Here is a 20888-nt window from a genome sequence, read left to right on the forward strand (position 1 = left end):
AATTGAATACAATCTGCGTATGACCATTTATCCTTGGTACTGCTTACCCACATCAACACATTCAAATCTGTAAACCCAGCACCCAACATTATGATAGTAATTTACCACTAGACCGCTAGTTTTATTTCTTCTTATGCTAAGTATTTTTTTTATTATTTCCATATTTTAATAGTCAATACTATTTAACTATTTATTTACTCAGTTTCATTTTATTTTGTATTAAAGAGGATGGGGGTCTGTGGGGGGGGGGGGGGGTGGTATTAATAGCAAGACCAGCATTTGTACCTTTTGTATCATTGTTTAAGTTCAAATAAATAAAGTAAAATAAATAAATATATAAATTAAAAAAGAAGAAGTTGCATTGGGGCAGTCTGTTCATGGCCCATCCGATACCCGATTATACCCAATATCACCCTGATACCCAGCTATTCGTTTTTGCCTTTATCTCTCACACTACACATGCCTCTTTTTTAAGTCCCGTTGATCCTTAAAGAAGACTTTCAGATATGTGTGTGGGTGTGGTGGTTTTCATCCCAGAAATGTATTTACTTAAAAAACAAAACAAAAAAATAAATAAATGAAAGAAAGAAAAGAAATATAAAGAAATTAGATTTATAAAATTCAATAAAGTAAGTTTTCATTTCAGAAAGGTATGTTTTTGGGGGCTTTACTCGTGGATGTTACAACTTACTGGGATGAAACCAGCAGCCTTCTGGTTAGTGTCCATGTCCTTGACCACTGCAGCGCAGAAGAAAGGCGGCTATGGGATCCTCACACTGATGGCTACAAGTGGTTTTTTTTGACTGACATCAATGCTTCCTAAACACCTCGTCCACCAGAATCTCAAACGGATGACTTCACTGGTTTTCCCTTGTTTTCCCACCAGAGAAGGAATGATGTAAATGTTTGACAGCTACCAAAGGACCCGACACAAAGTCCTGGAGGAATTTGATTTTCTTCCACAATATGCTCATTCAGGAATGGGAGGATGATGCTCTTTAGTGTGAATCAACCAAAGAATAGTCTCACACTGTTTTTAATAATGTAACCTGTGTTCAATCATTTTTTTTTATGTTCTTGTTGTCTAATATGATTTACGTGAGTGGGGCTCTGTGCCAAATACACACTTTATAGGGATTTCATCAGAGGAGTTTAATCTTAAAAGGAGGAAGATAATCGCCTTGTCTATTCTATGTAGCACCTATTCGGAATATAATGTCCTGTCCCATATGTTTTAGCTACTGATAGATGCTGTCCCTGGTCAGTGGAAGAGCACATTCCTTTGCACTGATCATGTTTCTGTTTTGTGTATGGAACTGCTGGCGACATGGATAAAATATTCATTTTATTTTATTCTCTTCGGTTTTCCTGGAGAGAATTTCCCTATTATGGTGATGGTGAATGGGGGCTGCAGTTCAGCCCCATTTGTTGGACGCCCTTGGGGGGTTTATTGCCCCTCCTGGCCGGCTGTTTGCCTACGGACTGTGGCATCCTCTGTCCAGCTTGTACGAATCCCACAATCCTCCCTGCTTGACTTCGAGAGTTCCCAGGGCGGTCCTGTGATTGGTGGAAACGGCTGGGCGGTGGAGGTGGTTAGCGGGGGTAGGTGGCAGTGGGCCATCGCAATAGTGAGCCCCGCCTGGGAACGGCGTGATTCAGAACACATGGCCGCGTGGGGGTGGGAGACTGAAAATTCAGCAAAGACGGAAAGGCTGAGGTCATAAAGGAATCTCTCTCCTCTCTCTCCTGCTCCGTGTCCCTCCCCCTCCTACGTGGCCACTTGTGACATGGTCCACGATGGAAGTGCCACTGTCATCTGTGTTCAAGCATGTCCGGAGACACGTTGGGCTGTGGGTGGATTAGAACCTTGTAAAATCGCAGCACAGCACAGTCGTTTGCCATGGTCGTTGTTGCCCCACCTCAGGCCATCTTTCTGTTGCTCTTTTGTGCCCCACAGATACCTGAATGGTGGGAATTCCTACCAGTTTTCCTCCTTTCGACGCAGCCTGATTGTTGTTGTCATTTTACCTGTCAACAGTTTTTAGCAGGAAGTGCTAAACCTTAAACAGGAACACGGTCAAGAAGGACTCAACCAAAGGTATGTCGATACGATTCGGCAGGGTAAACATTGACTCATAAAATCATGACAGTCAGAAGCAAACGACCCAAGAGGACCACAAACATGTATATGCATTAACGCAGAAATACAATTCAAAGACATGAACAACAACAAACAACAGTTTGTGAACCTTGGTAGATGCACAGTTTTTCAAAGACATTCTGCTTCAGTCACTGTATGTTGGTTATTCAGGGAAGGCTAAACCCCTTTCAAGCTTTTCGTGATCAACTTCGGGAGAACATTTTAACACTAATTTGAGGAAGCACTTCTTTACACAGCGTGTAGTTAGAGTATGGAATAGTCTTCCTACTAGTGTAGTGCAAGCTAAGACCCTGGGTTCCTTTAAATCAGACCTAGATAAGATTTTAACAACTGTGAGCTATTAGTTAAGTTCTCCCCAAACGAGCTTGATGGGCCGAATAGCCTCCTCTCGTTTGTAAATTTCTTATGTTCTTATGTTCACACACAGTGCCACATGACTACAGTCAAAAAAGCCAAAGTCTTGTCTTACAAAGTTAATAATACAGAGAGAGTCTGTGCGTTGATGGTCTTCCAGGGGCTGGCCGTAGAAGCTGAAGGGGATGGATGGAAGGTGACAGACCTCTGTGCCACTGGGCCAAGCTGCCCACACTGCCCTCTCATAACCTCTGGTGAGGCTCTCTGGGTCAGACCCGCTCCTCCTTCTGGCTCCGTCTCCCATGACGTGCAATCTGAGATTCGCAGGCAGGGTTGGGTCCAGAAATGGCCGTCGGTTGCCCACGGCGACCTGCGATGACTTTTTTGTTTTTGTCTGCCCAAAATGGTTGCTTGAGTTGCTGCCATTTTCCAGCTTAATCATCGCATTGCTCATTTCTACCATCTCCCTGTTTATGCTGAAAATACAGACTTTAACCTCATGGCCTGCGGGGGGACCCGCTGAGCTGTTTATTTCATGAGCCCACTCTGACCACGTTTGAGGCCTTCTGCTGTCAAACTCTGGCTGTTTTTTTCCCTCTACAAAGGGACTTTTCCAACTAAATTTAACTTTCCTTGTCACTCCACCTTCATTCCGATGCCGCGACGCCGTTTTCCTGTTACCTCTTCTTCTCTTTGGCCCAAAATCCAGAGAAAAGTCCCAGATTGCAGCAAAACGAATCTGGGACGCGACCGTCAGCTAAATGTTTCTTATTTTATGCTAAGGAATCCGTTCATTTTCTGTATTGCACGCCGACGCTCACTCACAGACATGGCAACCACAAAATGTGCATCTATGCTGCGGCCTTTTCTTAAGGTGGCCTCACAAGCGGACGCTGACTGAAAACCAATCCGCAAAAAGCAAAACAAAGGCCGCGATGTTGGCTGCGCGCAGAGCCGGTCAGCTTCTGAGACTTCGCCTTTGTTTATTATTGAATTACCGTTCCGCGGGGTCAAAACTGTCTTCCAGAAACATGGGATGGGTCCCCACCCCCCTCACAGCTTCACCGAGCTCCCCGCCTGCCGCTGCATTGTCAAGGAGTGAAAGCCCGAAGGTGATTGATTCACAGTCACAAACAGCAATCGTCAACCTGTCCGTACACAGACAAACGCGTCTTTGGCAAAACTCATCTGTGCTCGTGGCAAAATGTTTTAATTGAAGAAAAACAGAAAAGAAAAAAACAACGTCAGCTACATTTAAAGAGATGATTTCCATGGTAAAAACTGCATTCTGATCAGGGCGTGTGTCAGAATTGGCCAGTGTTGACCACTGTCCATGGATGTAGCTAAGAGCGTGTAAATAGGCAGTTGGCTTGGCAGGGCTGCCGTAGGAGATGCCCAGGGTGGGAGACTGTGGTGTTGAATATACTGTATAGGAGTCTGAGCCAGCAATGGAAGGGAACAATGCAGGTCTGAAATTACAAAAAAGAAAATCCACAGGAGACCTCCTCATCCCCTTCGACTTGGCCGGGCATGCCTGATTAGTGTCGGCCCGACATTTTATCAGAGAGCTGCCAATTTTTGGTGTTTGTCTCTGGATGGCAGCAGGCTAAAAGCGCGATAAAGCCGTACCTCTCTGTGTCCGTGGGCGACTTGGCATTCCGTCAATGTGGAGTCGTTTGACTAGGCAGGCAGGCAGTGTCAGGAAGTCTTTAGCTTCAGTGTTTGTGTGTGTGTGTGATGGTGCATGTTCCCGCTTGTGTGTGTGTGTGATGGAGCGAGCAGGAATACCTTATCATATGGGGATACAATGTCCCCACAACGTGATGAATACCCGTTTTTTTCCCTTATGGGGACCAGTTTCCTGTGACTGCAAGGAAAAAACTAAAAATTTTAAGCCGCGCGGTTTAAAACTATTGTATTTTGCTTGGCTACTTATGGTTATGTTTAGGGCTGGGTAGGGGTTAAGGTTGTCATAGTTAGCATTAGCATACTTCCCACAGAAATGAATGAGCAGTCCCCATAAGGATATGTTTACCCAACACGTGTGTGTGTGTGTGTGTGTGATAATGCATGTTCCCGCCTGTACATTTGAGTTTTGAGAGGCCATGTGTGTTTCTATACGTGTGTTTGTTTGGATTCCATGTTCCCTTGAGCAATATCCTTAGCCTTGATTGCCCCATAAATTTCCATCTGCTTACACGGGCTAATGTGTCAAACTGTAAAGCCGCACAACTTGTTCGGGATAAAAGTGTCTGTCGAGAAATGACTCAACGTACTGTAAAGTAACTGAACACTTTTGTAGCCTCTGTGGTTATATTTAAGATCATATTTGTACAGCTTAAGTTTCTAGGGAAACCCCTGCTGGTCTGGGGGTTAAGCAGAGGTCATAGCAGACATTTTATGAGTACGGCTCACCCTCTGTCTTTAGGCTAATCATTAGCTACGCTTACATGGAACCGAATAATCCGTTAATAATCAGAATGAAGTTCGGTCAGGATGAAATTCGGGGTTTCCAGCTTTGGTCAGCTGGCTGGCACGAGATTTTCAATTCAATGCACACGCATGTAACAGTTTTATTACCTTGTAAATAGTCTGTAGGGTTTGCAAACTACCCCAACACTTTTGATGTAGCTAATTTCAGGTCTAGAAAGGAATAATATAGATTTGCCGTAACATTTCTTGCGTGAGTCTGAAAGTGTAAGTGTCTTGGCAGATACACGAGACTTGACAGCCCTGGATATTGTCTATCGTAAACACCAAGATCGGAATGAATTACCCCAAACCCATTAAATTTTCAATCAGATTGAAAGGGGAGGTGTAGACGTACAATAATCCATTAGATGTGGATTGCCTTCTGTGTTTATTACTTTCTGCCCATGTCCATCACCTGCAGTGCATTGTGATGTGGAAACCGTGGCCGAATGAAGAGACGACTTTTCTTTGAAATAATATAAAAGACTCAGAAATGGTGGAAATCCCCAACACTGACCTGCTTAAGAGTGTGTGGGAAAAGCTAAGAGAGGCAGGAGTAGATTGTTTGATACAGGATTGTTTGACGTCTGTGAAGTGCTCACTTTCTCATATTACATATAAATAGTTTTCGAATTATTTCTTTTTAATAAAAAAGAAAAAAACTGGAAAAGGCTGGCCAAGGTTTAGAGGGTGCACTAAGTATATGGCTATATTCCATCTTATATTCCATCTTCCATCAGACTGGCTGTGCGGCAATGCAGGATGGAGACTAGTGCGTAGGCACAGAAGATCTGATCCGGTTGCACGCTTTGGACATAAAGGCAATTCACTTTATTTTGCGTTTGTGTAATCAGTATACTCACAACCATCAACTGCAATGGTTTCCTTCCCAATGTGTGCAGGTAAATATGGCTACTGTGTGAACATATGTGTCCTCTGTGCTTTAAGTTCGGTGGGTCCTCACCAGCGACATGCATAAGCTCTTCTCAGTGATTCCTGACCTCCAGTCAGGCTGCTGTGGTGTCCCAGCTCACAGGCGGAGGTCGGAGGACTGGGCAGATGGGTGCAAACCCCCAGAAGGTATAAAGAACGGGGTGTGTGCCAGCAGTGCTGCCCCCTGCTGGCCGTTACATGCCACGTGAGCATGTGAGGCCTCACAAAGCGCTTAGCTGCTTCAGTAAGGTTACTGTTCATCTCCTCTCTTCCCCTGTTTATCCCACGTTCTATGTTTTAATCTTCTCCACACCTTCGTCCCTCACGAGCCAAGGCCGCCGTCAGTGCTCCAGAATTACAGCCAGAGAGGATGACGCGGAATATCGGAATCTGGCACCCAGGCTCCCAAAATGTGGGAAGCTGCAGCTGTTTTTTAACATTTTTGCTTAAAAAAATCATTCATGGTGTCATAGACTCGGCAACTTATCATCCAATGAGAGGAAACAGGCTTCACGTTTCCATAGAAACTGTACAATGAATAAAGCTGATGTTGTGATGCTGTATTTCTAACTGATGATTATGACTCCAGCAGGGCAATAAATTCTCGCCGATGAAGACAGAGCTATTTGCAGTTGCTATGGAGATGCTGCAACCTTGCTAGTGTCTCTAAGTGATTTCATTCCTTTTTGATTTCCGCAGATGTGATTTCTGTGTTACCTGTCAGCGGTGATTTAGCGTTAATGTATAGAACGAGGCCACAAGCCAATTTGTTTTGAGTCTCTGAACGCATTACTCAGATTTCGTCAGTAAATACGTAATCGTTTCCAGGTTTTGCCGTCCCGCTGAAACCTTATAGTCTTGTAGGATGTCTGTCAAAGAATGATTGCCTGCTATAGGCGTGCGGAAGAGGTGTGCAGGTTTCCGGCCGCTCGAGCTCTGGGTGAGAGGTATCTGGGGCTTTGCAGGTGTGGAGCTCAGTGGGTTAGGCTGATGTGCCTGTGATCAGAAAGTCACTGGTTCAAATCCCAGACTCGGCAGAGTGATTTCACCATTGGACATGTGAGCGAGGCACTTAAGCCCCAGTTGCTTCCGGGACTTTCTGAGCCTGAAACAAAAGGGATGTCGCTTTGAATAAAAGCATCTGCCAAATGAATAAAATGCAAAGATTTGAGTGAATGCCTTCGGGGGGAGAGTGGAGGTAAACCAGGGGCTGTGTTTGCCCTTGTGTGTGCAAACAGATGTGTGTTCACATCTGCCGGAGTATTTACTTTATTTTTATGCTTAAAAAAAGATGAAGGGAGAGTGTGGGTCTGACAAATGGATGGATATAAAAAGGTACAACTTAGAAAATAGCTAATTCATGCGGGTAAAGAAAGAAATTCCGTCTCGGACTAAAAGATAACAACAAGGTATTGTGTAAACGCTGGAGACATTTATCAGTTTTATTCCTTCTTTTTGGGTTGTTTTCTCCCATTATGACCAATAAACTGTGAAATGGAAAGAATTAATCGGGAGTGGGGAATGATGTTTGGGCATTCCTTAAACGCAGTCGCAGTCCCGTCCTGCGAGGCTGACATCGCAGGACTGTAACTGTACTACTATCCCAGTCTCCCCTTTAATGCTATTCGAGGAGATGAATCCAGTCACAGGCAGAAAGTGGATGGTTTGTTTCCGTGGCTCAGACGCTCCTGTTTAGTTTCCTGGTGAACAAGGCCGTCTTGTTGCCGGCCCCCGCCTGTGAAATGGGGGCAGGGGGGTCGGCAGGCTGCCGGCAGAGGGTGTTTTCACAGAGCCAGGTCGCGAGGTACTCCGTGCCACTGCCTCGGCTCCGCCAGACTCCCCCAGCGTGGTGGGCCCCCACAGAGCTCGTCTGCGGAGCTCAGTGCATGTGGGATGAATATGGCCCAGTTTCGAAACCCAAGCAAGAAGCCAGGATTGTGAAATTCCCCCAGTGACACCCCCCTTCTGGACAATCCTCTTTCAGGAAGGAACCTTTCCCACAATGAACCAGGTTACTTATCTTCCCCACCAGGATATCAGTGTGATAGTCATGGTCAATGTAACTACAACCAGACACCTAACTCTTATCACCAATGAAGAGTTAATGAAGCAAGCTCTCTCTCTCTCTCTCTCTCTCTCTCTCATCCTTTCTTCTTTTTTCCCCTCTGACCTTTCTCCAGGTAGGGGTATGTAAATCAGAATCCCTCTCCCTCCATGGATAGTTAGTGTACCCTCTAAACCTTGGCCCACCCTTAACCTCACCGGCATTTGGTTCATGTCAGATTCCAAATCCCCGGATCCCCCCCCCCCCAACACGCACATACAAACCTTCCCACACCATCACTTTCCGAATGAATGAGAAACACATTTTTCAGGGTTGTCAGGACCACAGGCTGTGTCTCTGTCCTCCTGTGTTAGATTTCCTTCTTTGCATCCACCCCCCCCCGCCCCGTCCTCCTTCCTAAAAGATAGTATAAACCAGTAATTCTGCTTTTTGTAACTCTGCAGCCATCGATTCCCTGACGGACGGGATCTCAGACCTCTGCTCTCCCGTTCTGGAGCAGGAAGTTACTGAAAGTTCATATTTCAGCCGCCCTCCCCCCCTTGTCCAATACTATGGAGTCTCAGTCTGCAAAGGAAGAAGTCTGGTTCATTTTTAATGTATCTCCTTGTTTAAACTGCAAATGATGTTCATGTGTATGCTGGGTGTAGAAGCACCCCGGTGTGCAGGGAGATACCCTCAGTTAGGAGGGTCCCGTGAAGGTATAGAAGCACCCCGGTGTGCAGGGAGATACCCTCAGTTAGGAGGGTCCCATGAAGGTGTAGAAGCACCCCGGTGTGCAGGGAGATACCCTCAGTTAGGAGGGTCCCGTGAAGGTATAGAAGCACCCCGGTGTGCAGGGAGATACCCTCAGTTAGGAGGGTCCTGTGAAGGTGTAGAAGCACCCCGGGGTGCAGGGAGATACCCTCAGTTAGGAGGGTCCTGTGAAGGTGTAGAAGCACCCCGGTGTGCAGGGAGATACCCTCAGTTAGGAGGGTCCCGTGAAGGTATAGAAGCACCCCGGGGTGCAGGGAGATACCCTCAGTTAGGAGGGTCCTGTGAAGGTGTAGAAGCACCCCGGTGTGCAGGGAGATACCCTCAGTTAGGAGGGTCCCGTGAAGGTGTAGAAGCACCCCGGTGTGCAGGGAGATACCCTCAGTTAGGAGGGTCCCGTGAAGGTGTAGAAGCACCCCGGTGTGCAGGGAGATACCCTCAGTTAGGAGGGTCCTGTCAAGGTGTAGAAGCACCCCGGTGTGCAGGGAGATACCCTCAGTTAGGAGGGTCCCATGAAGGTGTAGAAGCACCCCGGTGTGCAGGGAGATACCCTCAGTTAGGAGGGTCCCGTGAAGGTGTAGAAGCACCCCGGTGTGCAGGGAGATACCTCTCCTGAAAGAACAGTTGGAGTATATTAGGTTACAGTTGAGGTCCAGTTGTGACTCAGTCCATGGCAAACAGGATCACAGGACACAGGGTATAAGGAAGGACTTCATTCGGGTATAGGACTTTAGCTCACACGTGACAGGAATGAAAAAACACAAGGCCATTGGACCAAACCAATGACTAGGGCAGGGTTAAAGGTCAGGTTCCAGGGGCTGGGCTCATTGTCTGGGCCAGAAGAAAACCGGACACAGTTTTATATGAATAGTAATCAGGCACAGATGAAATGAGCCAATCTGCGCGTCACCTGACCTCCCATCCTGGGAATTAAAGCGGCCCATCCTACAGGCCCTGTGCTGGGCAATCAAATGTTTTGGAGGAAACAAAGCTGTTCAAGGATAAATGGAATTTTATCAAACCCCAGGCTGCCTCAGCGTCGACCCAAATCCTTATTTAGTATTAAGTATACTTTCCGAGAATTTCCAGGTATGTAAGAATGTGCTGCGTTTATTTTGGACCGTTTTGGAACACCGTGCACGTTTGGGATCGCACATTCAGGCCACCCGCTCCGTCCCGTGTGGGGTGTGACTGTTTTTGGACTCCTTCTCCATCTCCACGTCTGGAAGAATACATAAAAACCTGCCCCTAGTGACAGCGGGCTATTTTTGCAAATCAACTCCGAGCCTCGGGCTCACAAATCTGCCGCCAGTGGAAAAAAAAACATAAATACAGACCGATGGTCCGATGCTCTTATTACAGGGAATTTTTCTGGCCTCATTCCCCAAGGGAATCTGCTTCTGCTTTGACGCTGGAGGAGATGGATTGTGCTCAACGCTCCTCAACACCAACCAACACCAAGAAGAGCATCCGCTGGAAACAAGAACTTTTTTCAATGACTATTTTTTTTATTACTCTTTTTTTTAACAAAAAGCATCAAATGTTTTTATACAAATAAGTACACATTGAAAAAGCAAAACAAGTGAGACAGAAAGACAGATTCCCTAAAAAAAAAGGGAAAATTAAATCATATTGAAAATATTTAAAATATTTTCAGTCCATTGATTTGCATGAAGCCATCAATTCCAGTTCAGCGTTTGGCTCTGCTGCTTAGTACCTGTGATCATTTTTAGGGGTTTGCTTTGCTGTGATTGTCTAAGAGAGACAAACGAAAGAGGCAAAACCGGACGGCCAACACACAGTGGTGTGAAACTTTGCATGGTCCTTCAAAACGCCAGTCAAAGAAACTGCTTTGTGATTAGAGGCCTAACCACCAGCAGAACTCAGTGGGGATCTGTTCCAGGAAAAGGCCCTGAAAATGCCCCCCTTCAGGTTGTGTCAGACATCATCTGCCCGCTGTCAGTGACTTTTGCAAGCTCTTTCTCATGGCTAATAAGACGGCAAAGGGATTCATTTGGCTCAGTGATACATGGCGCTATCAGATGTGCCACATTTACAGTACTGTGTAGAAGGCTTAGGCAGTCAAAGAAAATATTTAAAGCTATTTCCCTGGGCAGTATGTGCATATTTGGCCAGGAAAAAAACACATTTGAATATATGCAAATTATGAGTACCAATAAAAACTGACAAGATTTTCTTCTGTTTTCCAAAAAGTTACTGATATCTAGTTGGACGGCTAGATGAACACCGTTTCAGTTCCCAAACCTCTCCTCAGGGCCACCCCACCCATTCCATGTGTTGCTGAAGTTTAAATTTAACTTGATGAGGGTGTGTGCCAGTGGTCGAGTGAAAAAACACATGGATGTATTGGATTGTCGCTACAAATGGGGCTGACTAGGAAAGGTTTTCCAGTGGCTATGCTAACACACTTCGGCAGACATGCTCTCGTACGTTTACACTAAGATGGAGATCATTTTAACATCATTTTCTTTGGCTGCCTAAGACTTTTGCACAGCACTGTGACTGTAACACGCATTGTGAATACAGCGAAAGCTTCCTGAATGCTCTGACTGTTCTACTGTCGACTATCTTATGGCCTTAGCAGTCCTGAGATCTTGATCTCCAATGGACCAGAACTTTAGATCTCAGGAAGGGTCGTACTCTTGTGCTCTAGAACAAGACACATATCCAGCTGTCTAACGGGCATTAGAGGTGTTTTTTTTATCCAACTCTGGATAAAGGTGTTTGTGAAATGGCCGAAGAGAAAATATATTAACAGAAAATGGCAAAGAGACAATGGATATTCTTCCCATCCTGAAGTGCCTCCTGTGGAATAATGACCTACTTTAGGGACACACTTTAAGATGTTTAAATGTAATAGTACCAGTAACAAGCCTTATAAGAAATCTTTCTTCTCTGCTGCAGCTGAAACAATATGCATGTATATATTCCTGTCCATCTACATGTGGGTGTTTGTGTCAGTGTGGGTATATGCTTGATTATTCCAACATCCTACACAACATCCAAGTCTGACTTTACAGACAGGAAGCGCACTTAGCTCTGTGTCTGAACATTTCACAGTCTGGTTGGCTGCGGACAGGCAAGAGCCGAAGTATAACTGAAATTTGCCGGGAGGCATATCAGCAAAAGGCATCTCGCAGCTAACATGCAGGGTCATGCGAAGTCCAGGCCTCAACTGAGGTTCCTGCCATGTGTCTCCATCTGTTAATCAAACAAGTGGTGGAAGGAGACTGGCCTCGAGTTTGGCTGGAACATTCTGGAAGTAATTAAAACTGGTCTTCAAGAAGCAATCATAGAATGAGGAATAGGCACGACGTTACAGTTACAGTCTGGACTACATGTATTAAAGCTTCCAAAGAGCAACAGTATCTTCATGTTCGAGGATGAAAGGCCACGTTGTTTCCTAAATAGTCAGCGGGGGTTTTGGGGGGAAGGTGGGGGTTGCTGCGATTTCATCGGAACAACAGCAACAGAAATGCAAACCCGGGCCTTTGGGGAGGAACATGGCGCCACAGCCAAAACAAATTGTGCGATAAGTCAGCTCCCCCCTGTCTTTGTTCGGTTCCTCTGACTTTTCTGGCAGCTCCACTCCTCTTGATAAAGCAACGTCCCTGTCTCGGCATCGCTGAGTCGGGCCCGGCGGGAGGGGAGCGTGCCCCGCTTCACTGTGAGGCCCCCCCAGTGGAGCAGGCGGGAACAGACTGCAGGGAGAAACACTCTCGCGTTCATGCAACTGCATCTCCAGCTTCCCAGTGCCCTCTGACCCCTGTCAAAGGCAAGTGCAGGCCTAGGCATGTGTCCAAAAACAATGTGCCAACCCATTGTAGTCCAGCATCTGATTGCAAACAATCGAGTTTACATACAAAGAGCAATACAAAAATAAAAAACCAAATGAAGGCACTTCAAATTTGCATTTTAGGAGGCATTAAAAATTGCACTTCAATGCATCTGAGCTCGATTGTATATATCTTTTAGATTTTCAGTCATTGACTGGTGCCACCCAGAGGAGGGAGGACTGACTGACATGTCAGAGGTCAGAAGTAAGAAGGCTTCAACGTGGCAGTGTTGTTGTTACCTGGGCATTGTCCCAGTGAAAGGGGACCCTCGTAATCCCTGATACTGGGGCCAAGGGAGGCTGAGTTCTCAGGCTGCTTCTGCAGCAGTTCTCCATTGTCAACACAGGCCTTCACTCCCCCCAGCTCCAGGGGAAGGGACTCGCCTAAATCAGGGTCCCCTTGTCCCTTACCCCTTCTCCTCTGCAAGTGGCAAATGGTCCCAGCGATGACTGCCACCAGCAGCAAGACGAGCAGAGCAGCCAGCGTGGCACCAAGGACGGTGGTCAAATGGCCCTTCTCTGCCTGCTGCTCAGAGAGCACGGACTGGGGGGCACCGCTGGTGCAGGCTTCTGTACACGACCTTGCATCCCCTTCGCTGGGCTCCCCGTGGGGACTGACGCATATGGAGTATGTGGAGTTGGGCCTCAGCCCACGCAGGGTGTACTTCAAATAGGAGGTAGGGAAGTTCAGCTGCACGGGCCGCCGGTCCGGCCCAGAGAGGTTACGGTAGGTGATGCGGACGCCCTGGATGTAGGGCCGCATCGCCACGTAACGTTGGAGGTCTAGTTGGATCGTGGTGGCGGTTACCTCCCGCGGGATAACGTCAGGCTCGGGGTTAGCTGTAGTCTCTTCCGGGGCAGGCAGGGCCTCCTCGTTCATGCAGCAGGGCCCCAAGGCCCCTGGTGGGCAGTCACACTCCAGGCTTGACTGCTGGTCCACCCTACAGATGTCACCATCAGAGCACAGAGGCTCATCAGTGGTCTCCACCATGTCTTTGCTTGATGACGTCTCAGCTGAGGACAGGGCTTTGTTGTCCTTCTCGGTGAAGGGGCCATTGGTCAGACCAGCAAGGGGAATGGCAGGCATCGTGACGGGCTGAGAGGTGGAGGGCAGGACCTCGGAGGTGCTGCTAGTGACGGAGGCTGCAGGGGTGGTGACGGGACAACCGAAATCCGTGTGCTCCAGCCGGTGCAGCTCCTTGCCGGCGTTTCGCGGCGGGAAGTGGCAGCGTGTCTCCCCTGGGTGTTTCAGGATGACGTCCTGGGCTTTCAGCCAGCCAGGCAACCAGGATAGGCTGCAAACGCAGTTGAAGGGGTTCTCAGCTGCAGTCAGCTGCACCAGGTGGGGGAATAGCTCTGGGAAACCCTGAGGAAATCCCTGCAGCTTGAGGCCACTGACATCTAATTCTTTGAGGGCATTCAGCTCTTGGAGGTCTTCTCGCAACAGCTGAGTCAGGGGGTTGGAGGCTAGGCTGAGTCCTGTCAGGTCTCGGGCTGCACTTACAGCCTGGGGCACGGTGCTCAGCTGGTTTTTGGACAAGTCCAGCTCACGCAAGTTAGTCAGGCCTCCAAGGAACTCCTTGTCCAGGCTACTTAGACCCATTCCGGCAAGTTTCAGAGACTCCAGGTGCGGCGTGTTGAGATGAGTGGCCCCCAGCGGAATGTGGTTGAAGCTCAGGTCCAGCAGAAGCAGCATAGGCAGCCGCAGCTCAGGCACTGAGGTCAGCAGGTTCTCCTGAAGCTTCAGTTCCAGCAGCTGTTCTAGGTCCTGGAATGCTGCAGGGTGGATGCTCTGAATGCGGTTGCTGTAGAGGTATAGCCGCTCCAGCAGGACCAGCCCCGAGAAGCTATCTTGGGTGATGTGGGTGATCTGGTTGGAGGAGAGATCCAGATTGCGCAGGCTAGCCAGTGGCTTGAATGCTTGATCTGGTAGCTCAGAAAGCTTGTTCTGACTCAGGTCAAGCATGACCAGCTGGGTCAGTCCTGAGAATTCCTTCGGGCTCAGGGCTTCAATGCCATTCCTGAAGAGGTAGAGGTGCTTGGTGGTGGTAGGCAGATCCTGAGGCACAGAGGAGGACTGGCGCTGGGTGCAGAAGATTGAGTCAGAGCAGAAGCAACCTTCTGGACACTTGCCACCAAGTGCAGGTGCGAGTTGTGTGAAGAGTAGAACAAGGAGAAAGGGCAGGTGCCAAAAGCAGATCATATCCATGGTGAATTCAGCACCAGACCCTGCAGGTAATGAAGAAGGCAAAATGTTAAACATAATCGTTACTAATCTGCAGGAGAGAATGTGTGGAGAAATTCATGCTGCAATCTAAGACTTCAAACTCATGAACCATCTAGCAAGAAGTCCATAGGTCCTAGGAAACATATGGCGACATCACCCATGACAGTGGCCTCTATACAACGCGAGGACCACTGAAGTGCTGGCTGTTTTTGGAAATGCCTTAAGAAAAACAACAGATGTTAGGCTATACCCAATAGGTTCATTATACCCAGCAGTTCACATTAAGTATAGCAGAGACACTCCTGAATCCTGACTGGCAAAGTGTTAGTCTTAAGCTCGTTAGGCATCTCTTATAACCCACTTAATCAGACCTGTTTTAGTAAATCCAGTGAGAACCGTTAAACACTTTCAAATCAAAGAGATTCTCTCCCGGCCTGCAGCTGTTGACTTGTTTGTGTTGTTCTCAGGGGGGCGTATGCTGAAGATCACAAAAAAGCACCCAAGAGGTTTCTGAACTCAATCATGTCACACACACTGGAGGAAGTATGGAATGCTGGAGAAGAATGAGACCCAGATTTTCCAGGGTCACACTTCCAAGGTAACTGTACTGTGTACTGGTTAGGGAAGACTGGTGAGAAGAACCCCACAAAGACACTTTGACATTTTGGGTTGGTGAGGGTCTGCACAAAATGAAAGGGGTGGTGGGCAGTTCATTGACCCATAAGGTTATAGGGTATAGGCCCTGCTATAGACCCCAAACACCAAGCCCAGCTCCAGGATACTGAAGGACCACAGCCCCAACCCCACAGGCCACAGACTCCTCTCCAGGGCTAACCTACACCCTCAAACCACACACCATGGAACATCTCCCCATAAAATTCTTCATTACAATATCAGGCTAAAAGCTCCACAGAAGGAGCCTACAACATACAGCCCCATCGTTATCACTGAAAACATCAGAAATACAGACAGCCCATTGCACCATGCCATGATGGCTAAACCTCTTTAAAATGGGACAACACACAGACCACAGGCCTACTAACGTCAGGACACCCAATGCAAATTACAGGCAGATCAATGTCATCATACTGAGTTCCTCGTTATCCCACCTGCAGAGCCCAAAAAGTCCAGGCCCATCAGCCTTAACTACCCAATACTTAGACAGAGCTGTTGAAATACAAATATCAATAGTGCATGTTATGATCACAATACATTAATCTACCAGTATCTCCCTTCCCTTTCTACACCTTGTCTTAATATAACATTGGACACCTGTCTCAAATTTTCCCATCGGGCATCAGAAATGCCAGTGCGTTGACGTCCAAAAATAAGATTAAAGTATTAAAGGAATAATAATAATAATATACCTATGTTATATTATATACACTGAACAAAAGTCCTGGGACACACCTCAATCACTGAATTCAGGTGTTTCATTCAGACCCATTGCCACAGGTGTATAAAATCAAGCACGTAGCCATGCAGTCAGGCTTACAATCATTTGTGAAAGAATGGGTCATTCTGAAGAGCTCAGTGAATTCAAGTGTGGTGCCACCTTCGCAATTAGTCAGTTCGTGAAATTTCTTCCCTGCATGATATTTCACGGTCAACTGAAAGTGGTATTATTGCAAAGTTGAAGCGTTTAGGAACAACAGGAACCATGTAAAGTAACAGAGCGGGGTCACCGACTACTGAGGCGCATAGTGCGTAATAGTCATCAATGCTCTGTTGACTCAGTAACTGCAGAGTTCCAAACTTCTCCTGGCATTAAGCCCAGCACAAAACCTGTGTGCTGAGACCTTCATGGAATGGGCTTCCATGGCCAAGCAGCCGCATGCAAGCCTCACATCACCAAGTGCGATGCCAAGTGTTGGATGGAGTGGTGCAAGCACCCTGCCACTGGAGCAGTGGAATCATGTTCTGTGATGTGATGAATGACGCTTCTCTGGCTGGCAGTCTAATGGATGAGTCTGGGTTTGGCGGATGCCAGAAGAACATCACCTGCCTGATTGCATTGTGCCAACTGTGAAGATTGGTGGAGATGAGATAATGGTATGGGGTTGTATTTCAGGGATTGGGCTAGGCCTCTTAGTTCCAATGAAGGGACCTCTTAATGCTTCTGCATGCCAAGACATTTTGGACAATTCAATGCTTCCCACTTTGTGGGAATAATTTGTGTTTCCTGTTCTAGCATGACTGTGCCTCATTGCACAAAGCAACGTCCATAAAGGCATAGTTGGGTGAGCTTGGTGCGCAAGAACTTGACTGGCCTGTGTGGACTGGCCTGACCTCAACCCCATCTAAGACCTTTTGGATTAACTAAATGAAGATTGCGAGCCAGGCCTTCACGTCCAACATCAGTGCCTGACCTCACAAATGGTCTTCTAGATGAATGGGCAAAAATTCCCACAAAGTCTTGTGGAAAGCCTTCCCAGAAGAGTGGCAGCTGTTATAACTGCAAACGGGGGACCAACTCCATATTGACAGCTTGGGATTTAGAATTGGATGTCATAGAAGTTCCTGTAGGTGTAATGGTCAGGTGTCCCAATACTTTGGTCCATATAGTATATACCTATTATGAGAGAAATTAACAGCTAAATAAACTGTAATGCGTTGGTACCATGTTAAAAACTGTTCTTTTTCACTTGGCCTACCACTCTCCTCCTGCTCCCCCTTCCTGCCCCCAGTGAAAACCTCTGGCATCAGACTTGGGGCCACCGTGCCAGATCTGTCAGACGAGTTGGTCGAGTATCCGACCGTTCAACCTCAGCTGAGCTCTGGCTTCCAAATCTCCCTTTTTGTGTCGCTGCCGCTGTCTAAACACAGTGACTCATTGGGTCCTTTGATCTGAGGACCCACGGGTCTCAGCGTGGGGTTGCCTGCACGCTCCACAGGCGTGACCAACTTTTGCCTGTCTGTCTCGATATTATTTCCAAAAAGTGGATGTGTTGTAGTAACTGGAAGCAGGTGTAACCCAGGTCATTTCAAACAAACTTGAGAAAATGGGCAGACGGCGCCAACTTCTAAATCACTAGATTGGTATAAGGTGGTAATGAGAGTTTCTGTGTTGTTACCTGCAATGAAGACATCTGTGAAACGACAGAATACCGCAATTCCTGCTGCGAGAATTTGGAGTGTCGCGATACAGCAGTTCCCCTGAGGGTTCTCGTCGCAACTCAGGGATCATGGGAACTGTGGGAGACTGTTCTAGAAAGGAGCGGAACTAGTGCCCTTCTTGGTGTCCCTGTTCACCATCTCAGTGCACCCTCCCCCCAGTCAGCACCTTCCAGACCATAGCTGGTGCCTTTTACCCAGAACACAGCAGGGCAATGTCTCCCTATCACATCTGCATAAACTGTAGTACTGAGTGACGAGATACCGAGTGATAAGACTGAAGACAGGGACGTGAGGCAGATAGAGAGCTCCAGAGATAACAGAGGTGTTTTATCTGTGTGCCTGTTTTTGCCTCTTGCTGCAGGAGGTCTCTATCTGTGTCATATTCAATTTGCATGTGTTTCGAATCAAGCAGGCCTGTATAGCACTTATCTGTCAGCTGAACCGTCAATTAGGCTATGATCTTGCATGCTCCTGTGCCTGTGTTAGCACAAGTCACTGTGTCACTGAGAGAGTGAGTGTGTGTCACTATAGAAGGCTGTGCTTTGGACAGAGCGACTGTGTGTCACTATAGAAGGCTGTGATTTGGACAGAGTGACTGTGTGTTACTATAGAAGGCTATGTTTTGGAGAGAGTGACTGTGTGTTACTATAGAAGGCTGTGCTTTGGACAGAGCGACTGTGTGTCACTATAGAAGGCTGTGCTTTGGACAGAGCAACTGTGTGTCACTATAGAAGGCTGTGATTTGGACAGAGTGACTGTGTGTCACTATAGAAGGCTGTGATTTGGACAGAGTGACTGTGTGTTACTATAGAAGGCTGTGTTTTGGAGAGAGTGACTGTGTGTTACTATAGAAGGCTGTGCTTTGGACAGAGTGACTGTGTGTTACTATAGAAGGCTGTGCTTTGGACAGAGTGACCGTGTGATTAGGTCTTTGTGTTAAACCACACCAGACTTTAGAGGCGCAGGGATTGCTGGGATTGCTGCGAGGATTGCTGGGATTGCTGCGAGAGAGTGGTGTTGAGCTGCAGCGATTGTTTGGGATTGTTTTTTTTTGGAGTGTTTTGAGTGTTTGTGTGCTTTACCTGTTTACGTGGGTGGCTGTTTATTTCTATTTATTGTTCTTATTTCGGTCAGCGTGAGTGCTTGTCTGTCCTGTCTGTTAATCAACAGCGCGATTATTACCGACAGAGAGCTGCGGGTGTCGCGTGCGCGGCGTTTTTCTGTCCGCGTTTAAACTCCGTAACAAACACCCGCGGGGCGATTATAACTAATAACATCTAACGTCGGTATCGCTACCAAGCGTCGGAAAAGGACAGTTGCTCCTGAGCTTTGCTCGGTCGCCAGTCGGGGCCGGGAGGACATTTTCCACTTTTTTCCCGCTCCGGCAGTAGCCTGCTGTGAGGGGGTTTTTGTGGTTTTTCGACCTCCCAAGAGCAACTTCGATTTCGCCTTGTTTTTAGTTCATACTTGGTTCAGGCAGAAGTTCTTCTGGTAAGTAGTAGTAAGTTTATCAGGTTTAAAATTTTTAATAAAATAATAATTAAGTTCCGTTTTAACACAAGTAATAACTTATTTTAGTGTACTACGCACGTTACTGCATTTATTGTTACGCAAATTAATCTTTATAGTTAAATACACTATATAAATTTACTGGGCTGGGAGTACGGGGTCATAGTGAGTTAGTTAATTATGGGGCCAGCTCAGTGTTGCGTTTGCAAGATGTTTGCCCTTCTGGACGTTAGTGTCCAGTCGGACTTCATCTGCGAGCGATGTAAGCTAGTGGACTCACTCATGGTCAAGGTTCGCGACCTTGAGGAGCAACTGGCTCGCATCCAATGCAACAGTGAGTTAGATGAGCTAGTTGATACGCCGTTTAGGGAGACGGTGTGTACGCCACTAACGGGGGGGAGGGAGAATGAAGAGCAGAGAGGTCGAGAGAGCTGGGTGACCGTAGGTCGTAGACGCAGGAAAAGGCGTACACACGTTACAGAGGCGGCATCACCTGAGGTGTCTGTGTCTAACAGGTTTCAGGTGCTTCCAGCTTTAGAGCTGGAAGGGACTGGGGAAGCAGGTGGGCCCTTGGGCACTGAGGAGCCCCCTCCCCCCAGAAAGAGGGAGGTTGTGGTAGTGGGGGATTCAATTATTAGGGGAGTAGACAGTTATGTGTGCACGCGTGATAGAGGGTCCCGTACGGTGTCTTGCCTGCCTGGTGCCCAGGTAGGAGACCTTCCAGATCGTGTGGACAAGCTTTTGGCCCCAGCTGGGGTGGATCCAGTTGTCGTGGTGCATGTTGGCACCAACGACATAGGCAAGGGTAGAAGGGCTGTTCTGCAGGATAAATTTATAGAAGTCGCCAATAAGCTTAGAAGCAGAACGTCCATGGTGGTATTTTCCGAAATACTCCCCGTGCCACGCGCAAGTGAGGCTAAGTTAGCTGAGATAAGGAGATTAAATGCGTGGCTAAAAGGATGGTGTAGGAAAGAGGGGTTTAGGTTTATGGGGCACTGGAGGACCTTCTGGAACAGGTGGGACCTGTTCAAGCCGGATGGGTTGCATCTGAACCGGAGGGGAACCAGTGTACTGGGAAGGCGTATTTGTAGAGTAGTTGAGGAATGTTTAAACTAGGGACTGGGGGGGCAGGGAGGTTAGTTAAGTATGTAACTGGGGGGAAACGGAAAGCCCAAAAAAATCATATTATAAGTAGGCACTGTAATAAGCCTACCCTTTGTTGTCTGTATCTAAACGCCAGGAGTATTAGGAATAAAATTCATGATTTAGAGGCTCTTATCTCATCGGACTCTTATGATATTATAGCAATAACTGAAACGTGGTTGAGTGATAAGGATGGACAAGAATATAATATGGATGGTTACACATTGTTCCGTAAAGACCGTATAGGTAAGAAGGGAGGTGGTGTTGCAGTATATGTAAAGGAAATCTTGCAGGCAAGGGA

The 20888-nt window shown here is 47.3% G+C and overlaps 1 protein-coding gene across 2 annotated transcripts in view; it reads right to left on the bottom strand.

Annotated features, from left to right (window-relative positions):
* Nucleotides 1-10222: 10222 nt before the first annotated feature.
* LOC111860585 (vasorin-like) overlaps nt 10223-20888 on the bottom strand; it is a 28483-nt gene continuing 17817 nt past the window's right edge. For both annotated transcript variants that reach the window (XM_023844415.2, XM_072711956.1), the window contains exon 2: nt 10223-14820. In XM_023844415.2, coding sequence (XP_023700183.1) covers nt 12791-14800 — 2010 coding nt within the window. In that variant the 5' untranslated portion in view covers nt 14801-14820 and the 3' untranslated portion in view covers nt 10223-12790. The remainder of the gene's footprint in view (nt 14821-20888) is intronic.

This window comes from Paramormyrops kingsleyae, chromosome 5 (genome assembly GCF_048594095.1).
Source record: "Paramormyrops kingsleyae isolate MSU_618 chromosome 5, PKINGS_0.4, whole genome shotgun sequence".
NCBI classification, from domain to species: Eukaryota; Metazoa; Chordata; class Actinopteri; order Osteoglossiformes; family Mormyridae; genus Paramormyrops; species Paramormyrops kingsleyae.